The sequence below is a fragment of the Rhinopithecus roxellana genome, chromosome 13 (genome assembly GCF_007565055.1).
Source record: "Rhinopithecus roxellana isolate Shanxi Qingling chromosome 13, ASM756505v1, whole genome shotgun sequence".
Classification (NCBI taxonomy): domain Eukaryota; kingdom Metazoa; phylum Chordata; class Mammalia; order Primates; family Cercopithecidae; genus Rhinopithecus; species Rhinopithecus roxellana.
This window is the reverse complement of record NC_044561.1, coordinates 15,838,052-15,850,070: the sequence shown is the minus strand read 5'-3', so window position 1 is coordinate 15,850,070 and position 12,019 is coordinate 15,838,052. Positions and strand designations below refer to the sequence as shown.

At 43.6% G+C, this 12,019-nt stretch overlaps 1 protein-coding gene across 2 annotated transcripts in view; it reads right to left on the bottom strand.

The window, feature by feature from the left end:
* LARGE1 (LARGE xylosyl- and glucuronyltransferase 1) overlaps window positions 1-12,019 on the bottom strand; it is a 634,203-nt gene that overhangs the window by 274,340 nt on the left and 347,844 nt on the right. For both annotated transcript variants that reach the window (XM_010371404.2, XM_030915190.1), the window contains one exon: window positions 4,264-4,435. In XM_010371404.2, coding sequence (XP_010369706.1) covers window positions 4,264-4,435 — 172 coding nt within the window. The remainder of the gene's footprint in view (window positions 1-4,263; window positions 4,436-12,019) is intronic.

Here is a 12,019-nt window from a genome sequence, read left to right as displayed (position 1 = left end):
TTAGTAGAGGTGGGGTTTCTCCATGTTGGTCAGGCTGGTCTTGAACTCTCAACCTCAGGTGATCTGCCCACCTTGACCGCCTGAAGTGCTGGAATTACAGGCATGAGCCACTGGGCCTGGCCAACTTTTCCCACTTTCTTTAAATGGAATATTCAGGCATTTGCCCTAGAATTCACAGTGACCCACACCCTATTTGCTTAATCTACAGCTAGGTGTTTCTCTGTGCCTGACTCTTCGTTCCTGCCTCGTGTGACCATGGATGGAGGACTGCCTTCCTGATCCACTGCATGTTCCCTGCTCAGGATTTGAAAGTAAAAAATCGGCCAGGCACAGTGGCTCACGCCTGTAATCCCAGCACTTTGGAAGACTGAGGCAGGTGGATCACTTGAGGTCAGAAGTTCAAGACCAGCCTGGCCAACATGGTGAAACCCTGTCTCTACTAACAATACAAAATTAGCCAGGTGTGGTGGCGTGCACCTGTAATGCCAGTTACCTGGGAGGCTGAGGCAGAAGAATCACTTGAACCCAGGAGGTGGAGGCTGTAGTGAGCTGAGATGATGCCACTGCACACCAGCCTGGGTGATAGAGCGAGACTCTGTATCAAAAAAAAAAAAAAAAAAAAAAAAAAAAAAAGGAGGTAAAAAATCTTTGAACTTGTTTCCATTGTAAGGGGGTGCTGAATTTGCACTTTCCATTGAAGAACCAGGGGCTGCCCCAGGCCGGTTTTCCCTTGTATGCCAGGGAGAGGACAAGGTCAGGTTCCCAGTGGCAGAGTAGTTGGTGCTCAGACAGGTGTAAACTGAACATAGGTCAGACAAGAGCTGTAAGGACATCTGCCTATAAAAATAAGTTTCCCATATGAGGGACCCCTGCCAGGTACACCAGATGTATCTCGTGAGAAGCATACCATACCCACGTTCAGCTCCCCTGAATTTTCTGTTAGGACAGGGCTGCTAGCCACTCTGGTACTACCACCCCAGTGTAGCTAGGGGCTCTCCAAACAGTCTTATTCTTGCAACAGTCCCAACAGTTATAAAACTACCTGGCACCTAGAAGGAGCCCAGTAAATACTGACCGAATGGGTGGCTCCTGAACCTGGCCAATAATGGTATGTCTGATTCTTTCTGCCAAGAATGGGTGGTTCTGAAAATCTTCCAGCTGCTGGTGCAGGCTGGGGAAAGGTGCAAACCACTGACTTGGGAGGGAGGTATCTGCTACTTAGCTGAAGTCGAGCTCAGGGAAGATGGAGACATCTCTAAGAGGCTTCTTCTGGTAGAGGCTGAGGATGGGTCTAAGTCCTTAAAAAGGCTTCTTCGTAATTCTCCCAGTAATGAATTTAGGAACAAGGGGCTTTCACAGCACGCCACAAAGGAACCTAGTCTACGCGCGATCTGACCAAGAGCCACTGCAGCCCCAGACAACCAGGTGTTCTCAGAGAGAAAAATTAGCCAGGCCACATTGTATCAACATCACTCCAACTGTTTACAGTGAAAGATGTCAACGACAATTGCCTTTATGAAGGACACTCTCTCTCGGATCTGAACATTCTACATTTATGGGCCTAACAGGCTTTCTTCCTATTCCATGACCTGGCTTTTGATAGTTCGGTTTAGAAAAACGATCGCACACATACAAAAGTGATACAAAATAGGGACATATGGAGAAGAGATGAGCTTACTTATTTTCTTTTCATCTCTGTATTTTTCCAGAAAAATTAGGGTGGGCATGGGAAAACCTCTGATGTTTTGTACTCCTTTGCTGGTGATAGATAAACGCGCAATGCACTCTGCCTTGTTATTGAGTTCCTTGAAGGCAGGTGCTGTGTTCTCAACAGCCTTAGGTAACAACAGCATCTAATGTATTCCTCTTCACAGTGGGGGCCTAACAAATGCTAGAAATAAACCAACAAAAGAACGAGCAAATAAAATGCAGTCCATTAACTCAGCTCCTTGCATTCAAATTTACCTTGTCCCTGTCCTGACCTTGGCCCATATACCCTGCTCAGCCCCAGGAGCTGCCTTGAATCTAAGAGTCCTCCAAATCAAGTCCTTGGGCCAGCTACGGGAGCAACAAGAGCTCTGGTGCCTTCCCTGGAATGGATGATATCAGTGTATTTAAAATAACCATGATAATTCATGTTGTTATTGGCTACAGAGCTCCACTAGCACTATAGCCATTGCAAGCTGCAAGAGAATAAACGTGATTTCCTAGCTACAGCTCTACAATTTCTGATGACCTGTTCTGGTGACTATGGTGGTTATACTTATCCAACGGAGACTTATAGCTCTAACTGTATGGTGCAGGTTGAGTATTTTTGGAAAAAGACTCTAAGATGGAAGTCAGTATACAAGGTTTATTAGAGAGAGCTCTTGAGAACAGCACCTATGAAAGGGAAGGGGAAAGCAGGACTAGGCAGAGGGGAAAATCGACCTGTGAGGCAGTCTCCGAGTGTAGCAGATGATCCTGCAGGATCTCATGTCCATCAGTCATTCCATGATGTGTGGCGTCCCGGGAAGGGGTGTGGCCACAGGCATGGCCACTCACTTCAACTAAGGCAACTGCAAAAAGGGCCGATGCCGGGGAGCCTCTTTTGCAGGGACTACTCCCAGCAGCTGGGGTAATAAGGTCTTTATTCCCAAAGGAGAATGTGGGAGTCTAGTGCATACGACCACCATTCTCATCCGATGAGACAGAGCACAATTAGGAGCTCCTCCATGACACCTTCCCAGCTACCTTCTCTAACCCCTCTAGGAGAGGTGACAACTCTCACTGTCCTCTCATTACTCATCTCCTTATTTGCAGAGCCAGTCATACTGCTTGACACCCAGTAGGGATGCAATAAACGCTGGCTGAAGACATGTATCACTGAACACTCAACATCAGCATAAAGAAATGAATAAAACACCATGTAATTATAGAAAAACTGCCCCTCGTGAGTTCACTGTGATCAGAAAGAGAAAAACAAAGCAGACACGATAGGGGAACTTGAAAAGGGCAGTGGATGGAAGCCAAGACACAGGCACTCTGATCTCACCTCTGGGAAAAGCCTGCATCCCTCTGAGCTTCCGTTTCTTTCTTTATGAAATAAAAGGACATGTCCACGCGTTCTATGAAGATTAGAGAGCTGTGACATACTCATTTTCAACAGTTGTCCTAAATGAGGTCATTGTCAGTGTCATTATTGACATGAATAAGAAAAGTAAATTTTGATTCCGACAAGGGAAAGAGTCCCAGGGATCACAATGTCATTCCCATGATTTGGTGAAGACTTTCCTCAATTAGCCCAGAACTCAGACGCCCTGAGAAGGAAGCAGGGAGTGACTGGGGCAGGCAAGGAAATTCACTCTCTGTTCATGAATAGAAACAGAAACCAACAGGAATATCCCGTGATTTATGAAAATGCTGGGATTTAAAATCATTAAGTAGTGTCTTGCTTTCATAGCATATGGAGCTAAGAGGAATGGCAGAAGGCATTTTAAACATAGAAGGGGCCAGTGTGCAATTAAAAAAAAAAAAAAAAAAGGAAAAATTTCACTGTCGAATTTCTTTCTCAATGTACTCATCCAATATAGAAGAATTTTTAAAACAATATAATTTTTAAAAAGACATCTGGGAGAGAGGTATTAAAGTAACAGTCTGAGATTTGTGCTAACCTGCCACTTCTCTCACATATCCATGCCACAGTTAATACACCTACCGAGCTCACGACTTCCCACTAGGTACTCTCCTGTACTTCGAGGCTGTGACGAGAGTTACAATAGCAGCTATAAAGAAACCCACCAGACTAGAAAGAATGTCTTGTAAAGCCAAACACATACATCTCCTTAAAATGATAAACCACAACGTTAATGAAAGCAAAAGCTCTAAGAACATTTTCAAAAACTCTGGAATCAATACTCATCTCTACTACCTCACAGGCTTTCTTGGCAATTAGACTATCCGTGGATAAAAAGAAAACCAATGAACGCACGTGCCAACACCAGTATGTGAACACTCCACTATCTGCATACAAAATACACACATTTGATATTCATCTGTTAAAAAATCTTCATTTACTAAAGAAATGTAAACATGTTTCTGTTTTACTCTATTATTTTTCAAATCCAAGCAGAGCTGATATTGAACTGTATTTGTAATTCCTTACCTACCGCATTAGCACAACCTCATTTGAGGTGACCTCACCTTTTTTAAACAATCAACCCCTACTCTTGGCAAGGTGATACCTACAAGGATATCGGGAGGAAGCAAATGGGCTACTATTACCTTTGAACTTGTGGAACACAGCCCACAGCTCTGCAATGTCGGTGGCAAAGGTGATATCTGTGTCAAGGACGATGACTCTCTCCAGGTTGGCAGGAAGAGTCTTGGTCAGGACAAGCTTCATCAGACCATAAATCCCAGAGTAATGTTTATTGGGGATCCAGGAAACTTCAGACTAGACAGAACAAGGCAGAGAGGGAGTTGGAGAAAGGGAAAAAAAGAAAAATCACTATATTAATTCTTTGCTTAAACATCATAAATAGAGCCTAACACACGAAAAGTATCCAATACAAATTTGTTGAATAAATGAATGAGTTTTCTTTTAAAGATTTATATAATTTGCATTTTGACACGTGAAGTTTTCTGGAGGAAAATGTATCTGAATTAAGGGAGAGGAAAAGTAATAGTTGTGAAATAATTATTACCACAAATCCTATGTTGAGATTTTTAAATAAAACTTTTGTTATTATAGAAATTAAATAGATCCACTAGAGAAAAAAAGGACACGCAAAAACATAAAGGTCCAAAAACTGAATCCCACTACATATACTTTTGCAACCAATATCAAATTGTTCCTATGTACATATATTTCTTTAAATCATATTCCATTTACGTGTCATTAAAGATTAGTGGGTAACGGTATTGTTAAAGCTTATGCTTATTCTTTTAAAACTGTAATTGAATAGATTGCTACTACTGCCTTCTCTTTATTCTCAGATAAACCCACAAGGAGGACCTAGTCATCATGCGACACTCTTCACCTGACAGCAATAGAGGACACACACATAGGACAGAAATCAACCACCCATGGAGCACTGACATTGTGATCCTCACATAATATAATGGAACAATCAATGGCTCGCAGATGGGCAGAGTCATCAGCAAGGCACACACACGGGTGCCATTTTGTGTCCAAAGGCAAGGATAAAAATAAAAGCACCAGTGTGATGAAAGCTCTCATATATGCACAGTCATTTATGAAGATCATCGTGGGCAGAGGCCCCAACCTGGCCGCTATGGGGAGTTTCCATGGGAGCCAAAGCACACTTATTTTCAAGCGGGTAACCCTTTTAATAGAACCCTTTAAAATGGGGAATATGGCCACCTTACCAGGATTCCAAAAAATATTCATCTCCTTTGACCTTACCTTTGACTATGTTGAGGAGATGTTCGTTAAAAAATTCAGATTTAAAAATTCTGTTTTAGACACCAAAGATGTTCATTCCCATGTTACCAAAGGCAGCCATCAAAATGCCCCAAAATGGAACAATTAATTCAAACATGAGACTCTTTTCTTTCTGATAGCATCCTATGTAATTGTTTAAAACAAAGTGGATTAAGATGTAGTTTCTAAAAACCTGCATATGATGTTAAAGGGGAAAAAAACAAGCTTTAAAACTGCTTTTACTTAAAAGCAACTATGTGTAATCAAACCAAATGAAACACATTCACCCAAATTTTATGCAGAGAAAGAAAAAATAGCAGCAAGACATCCAATTGTGTCCGGAGTTGGTTCCTTCTGGTGGGTTCTTAGTCTCACTGACTTCAAGAATGAAGCTGCAGACCTTTGTGGTGAGTGGCACAGCTCTTAAAGGGGGTGCAGACCCAAAGAGTGAGCAGCAGCAAGATTTATTGTGAAGAACAAAAGAACAAAGCTTCTACAGCTTGGAAGGGAACCCCAGCAGGATGCTGCTGCTGGCTGAGATGGCCAGCTTTTATTCCCTTATTTGTCCCCGCCCACATCCTGCTGATTGGTCCATTTTACAGAGTGCTGACTGGCGTGTTTACAATCCTTTAGCTAGACACAGAGCACTGATTGGTGCGATTTTACAGAGTGCTGATTGGAGCATTTACAATCCTTTAGCTAGACACAAAGCACTGATTGGTGCGTTTTTACAGAATGCTGATTGGTGCACTTACAATCCTTTAGCTAGACACAAAGCGCTGATTGGTGCGTTTTTACAGAGTGCTGATTGGTGCAGTTACAATCCTTTAGCTAGACACAAAAGTTCTCCAAGTCCCCACTCGACCCAGGAAGTCCACTGGCTTTACTTCTCATTAGTTTCAAGAAAAAGCATCCCTAACTCTGTGTATGAGACCCTGTCACCTTATACCCAGGCATCATGGAGGAGGGGAAAACGGACAGGAGTTCAAAACTGGGCTCTAGCCCCACAGAGCATTTGATCTCTCTAAGCCTTGTTTTCTTTACCTGTAAAATGGAGTGTGTTTCAGAGATGGAATGGGTCTCATGAGTCAGCATGGAGAGCCTGTCTCATAGCTTCCCTAAATTGGCCTCCTGTGTGCCTGTTTTCCCACCATCACCAGACTATGACATGTTTGAAAACAATGTGGTTACTTAGTTTTTCTTTTAAGAGTAGTTGCTCATTTTTAAAAGTTGGTAAAATGGAGATGATGCCTACTTCACACGGTGGTATAAAAATTAAAAGATATTAAAGGACTCAAGGGCCTGGTACCCACCCTTCTTCCTGATCCCTCTATCTTATTCCAAGTATTTAGACATCAATGCCTCTTTCAGTACTTCCTGATGAAGGTAAGGGTCTCCAGGATGTATGCAGGAGAACAAAAAACCGAGGTGGCAGGGTCAGACATGCCTGGATTTAGATTCTGGTATCATCACTTCATCGCCATGTCACCTTGGACAGGTTTGCTCAGCTTGTCTGAGTTTCTGCTATTTATAAAGGTCATCCCTCCTTTTTAAAAAAAATTTTAAGTTTAGATTCTGGGGGTACACACACATGTTTGTTATATGAGTACACTGTGTAATGGTGGAGACTGGACTTCCCATACACCTGTCACCTGAATGTTGAACACTGTATCCAGCAGGCAATTTTTCACCCCTTACCCAGCTCTCACCCTCTCTTCTTTTGGAGACCCCAGTGTCTATTATTTCCAACTTTGTATCCATGTATGCCTATTGTTTAGCTTCCACCTGTAAGTGAGAACGTGTGATATTTGATTTTCTGCTTCTGAGTTAGCTCACTTAGGATAATGGCCTCCAGCTCCATCCATGTTGCTACACTTACTTCATCTTATCAGGCAGGGTGTGGGTGGAAACAGCACACTCTCCTGGGGAATCTAAGGAAGATTTAATAAAAGGACTATTTAATCTAAGTATATGCAGAATTAGGGGCAGTTTAACAAGAACTGTACAGTTACTAGAGGACAGGAAGAGTACTTGGGGCCAGTACTACCCCAAGGCCAAAAGCGTCTAGGCCAACAGATGCTGGAATCCAGAGAGAACTGCCGTATGAGTAAGGCCATCTGGCTGAGGCAGTGACCTTCAGCAGAGGGACACAGCCTACCTGTGGCAACCCATAAGCCAGAACAGGAAAAAACATCTCAATGTTACCCTCCTCCTGCCCACCAGTATCCCGGGAGGGGAGCCCTCTGGTCAACCCTAATGGAAACCAGAGCGAAAGTGAGATTAGAGATGCTTTATGCATCAGCCTCATGGAGCATAAAGTGAGGGTTAGGGCAAGAGAGTACCTAGAAGGAAAAAACTCACACAACCAACAGAGTCATACAGTTAACAAAAGGACAAATTAAATGAACAACAAAATCAAAGCACAATGCCTTGGCCGGGTGCAGTGGCTCACGCCTGTAATCCCAGAATTTTAGGAGGCTGAGGCGGGTGGATCACCTGAGGTCAGGAGCTTGAGACCAGCCTGAACAACATGGAGAAATGCCATCTCTACTAAAAATACAAAATTAGCTGGGTGTGGTGGCACACGCCTGTAATCCCAGCTACTCGGGAGGCTCAGGCAGGAGAATCGCTGGAACCTGGGAGGCAGAGGTTGCACTGAGCAGAGATCACACCATTGTACTCCAGCCTGGGCAACAAAAGCGAAACTCTGTCTCAAAAAAAAAAAAAAAAAAAAAAAAGCACAATGTCTTGTATATAATAGGTACAAAACACGTTTCTGGAACAGATGGATGGATGATGGATGGATGGATGGATGATGGATGAATGGATGAATGAATGGATGAATGGATGATGGATGAATAGATGGATGGATGGATGATGGATGAATGAATGGATGGATGGATGGATGGATGGATGGATGGATGATGGATGAATGGATGGATGAATGGATGAATCCATCCAAAACACATTTCTGGAACAGATGGATGGATGGATGGATGGATGAATGGATGATGGATGGATGGATGGATGGATGAATGGATGATGGATGGATGGACAGATGGATGGATGAATGGATGATGGATGAATGGATGGATGGATGGATGATGGATGAATGGATGGATGGATGATGGATGGCAGGCAGGCACAGGAGGGCAGGCGATTTGTCTACAATCCCACAGCAAGCAAGGTGCAAAGCTCTAAGAGTCACAATTTGCCAGGAGAAGGTTTGTGTTCTTTCCCCAAACTACATCATCCTTCCTTTGGAGTGAGATTCCTGACTAGCCATCACAGTAAGATCCGAGGACTCAGTGAGGAATTCCCTCCCATGTGCTTTATAAACATCTTCCTCATGAAAGCCCTGGCCTTTGGGGCTCAGCTCAGCCTCCTCTCTCCTCTAACAATCTGCCTGAACTGAGGCTTGGCAATCATCAGTCCATGCTGCAGAGCCGTGCTATTTAATCAGACCTTTGATTAACTTACTCATCTATTTTGGTTACCATCAAAGCAGGAGAGCTGGGTGAAGACTGAACACCAGAGTGATGGGTTAAGCTGTCTAATTAGATTGCCCTGACTCTCCGTTTTATTTTTAACACACATGTGAGGCACTCAGTTACACCGCAAAACAGGAAGACTACAGGAATAAATTAATCTCAACATGAGCCCAGTCCTGAATGTCGCTCCAAGTCCCCAACTTAATACATAATCAATTAAGTCCGAGTGTCCAATTAGTCATAAAGGAGGCAATGGGATGAGTTTGTATTCAGAAAGAAAGCCCCAGGAAAAGGTGGAAAATTAAGAAATTTTGTGGAGGGGAAAGAACGTGTGGCAAGAAGCAGGTACATTTATTACGAATAGCTCAGCCTCTTAGAAACAGCATGATATCTAGCACACTCTTCCCCCACCTCCGTCCATACTCTCCTCCTCCAAGTCTCAACTTAGAAATCACTGCCTTCCAGCCACCACCACCCCCACAGCCCCAGGCTGGATTAGGGGCTCCCAAAGCAAGAAGCAAGCTGTTTCCCTTCCTCTAGCACAGCATGTTATCCTGCTGGGTTCAATTTTCCATGCCCCTCTCCTGCACTTGACTGAAACTCCTTGAGGCAGGGACAATGTCTTTTTTACTGTGGTAACAACATAGTAATTACTCAAAAACTGCTTGATGAATGTGCATGACTATGGAGTCAGCCAGGCCTGAGTTCATTTTCCTCTGACATTTTCCTCACCTAGGAGCAGAAATGTTCACGATTGGTAAAATCCAGGGTCAGTACGGTGCAATGGAAGAGGCAGTTTGTTGAGCCCCGAAGCCTGGGCTATAGAACTGGTTCCACTTTTAATGAGCTGTGTGACCTCAGGTCACTCACTTAACCTTCTTGAGTCTTATTTTTCTCATCTGGAAAATGGGGGCCTACAATGTTATGGTATTCACAGGAGAAGGTGTAGCATCCAGCCTCATGCTGGGCAAGCAACAGGTCTCCGCCAAGCCCATTTCTCCTCTCTCAGTGAATGCCTATCAGCAATACCCAAGTTAAGATGACTCAGAATTTGGGGCATGATAAAAGCAGCAAATTCTGGTACCTTTGAAAGTAAAGGGGAAGTCAGGAATGCAGATGGTTTTGTCACGGGAAATAAGCTACTTATCACCTTGTCCTATGTTTCTGTAAAAAACGAGGCAGGCGGATCATGAGGTCAGGATATGGAGACCATCCTGGCCAACATGGTGAAACCCCGTTTCTACTAAAAATACAGAAATTACTTGGGCATGGTGGCGGGCTCCTGAAGTCCCAGTTACTCAGGAGGCTGAGGCAGGAGAACTGCTTGAACTCAGGAGGCAGAGCTTGCAGTGAACCGAGACAGCGCCAATGCACCCCAGCCTGGCGACAGAACGAGACTCCATCTCAAAAAAAAAAAAAAAAAGAAAAAAGAAAAAATCACAAGCTGAAATCTGGAAAATGTAAAGTCCCTCCCTCTGGTAGATCTCCAAACCTGGACAGCACACTTTGGGTTTGAGGAGGAGGAAAAGTGCGTGGGAGTGATTAGCCATGCAACCTTTGGGGCAGTCTCTTCATGCAATCCACACCGGTATTAATCTCATTTCCACGCCGCAACACACTTCAGTCCAACCAGGAACTTCTCACATCATGGGCTCAACGGAGAGAAGAGCACCCTCAAAGGCAGGTTGAGGAAACCTGGAGAGCGCCACGCAGATTTCCCCAAGAGCATCCCATACAGAAGACAACACCTGGCAGAGTAATAACCCACCGTGTTGTTCATCATTATCAACACGCCAAAGGGTTCATGTAATTAAAAAGATAATAAAAATGAGAGTTAGTTTATTCTAAGGGGCAGATCATTATCCTTGCAATGGCTGTTAATAATTCTAAGCAGCATGGTCTCAACTCCAATCAGCAAAAATGCAGTCATGCCCAAGATTATCACCTAATTCACTTACGTAAAGGGAGCACAGGCAACCCCAGGTTTTAAGGGTTTTATGTAAACTGGGGGGTGGGGGATGCTTTCAAAGGGAAATTTGCTGTCCTGAAGAAGCTGCCAATTACCAGGTGTACCCAAAGGGGAGCATCTATGAGGCGGTGCAGGTGGTTCTAGGGTGTATCTGATGCCAGGTGGTCCACAGAAAAGTTGACCAGATTAGCAGTATGAGCATGGAGGCAGAGGACTAGACAGTGGACACACCTCACCTCTAAAGGTGACTGCTCAAAACACAGGGGATGGAGGAAAGCCATGTCTCAATGGTGATGACACATTTCTGACCTTTGATGAATAAGGGAAAGACAGGAAAAGAGGCTGGTTTTGTCAGGAAATGATGCTCATTCCTTCTTCGAGATGTGGATTTCCAGGAGTCATTGAGATACCCTAGTCAAGATAATAATAGAAAATACGCCTAGCACATACTGGGTGTCAGGCATTGTGGCAAGACCTTTATATGGGCTGGCCTATTTAAACCCCTCCTAACAAGCTTAAGGGTTATATATTACTTAGTACCCAAAGTTTGGGGGTCCTTTCCCTTACCTCAACTTTCAGTCCTCCAGTCCTAGATACTCTATTCTGAAATGATGTGTTTCTCTCTTCCCCTCCTTTCCCACTGGCCCTGGCCTATTCAGATGTGCTCTTCACTCTTCTGATTTACTATAGGGTCAGGACTGAGCCTCTGCCTCCATCCAGACAAATTTTCATTCTCCAAGCAGCTTTTCAGATAATTAGGTACAATGTCTTTAGAGCTGGGCATTCCTGGCTTCCAAATCTCTCCAGGCCTAAATTTTCTCACCTGTAAAAAGGGTAATAGTAGCATATCCTGCTTCCTTCCTAACGTGTTACTATATTTGTAATCTGTAAGCTCCCCTCTACCATACTGGAAATATTTTTTGCTCAAAACAGACTGCTTACCTATATTAACATTTTGCTGTGGATTGCAAATCACCTTGACATATTTTAAAAAATTAAAAAAAGAAGTCATCTCAGCTGCAGAATGTTTGAAAAGTCATTTGCCTTTCATGTTGTTTCTGAGTGGTTGTCTTGGCAACCAACCTATATGTTCAGAGTATAATTGTTAAGAAATAGAAGTGGGGTGGGGCTTAA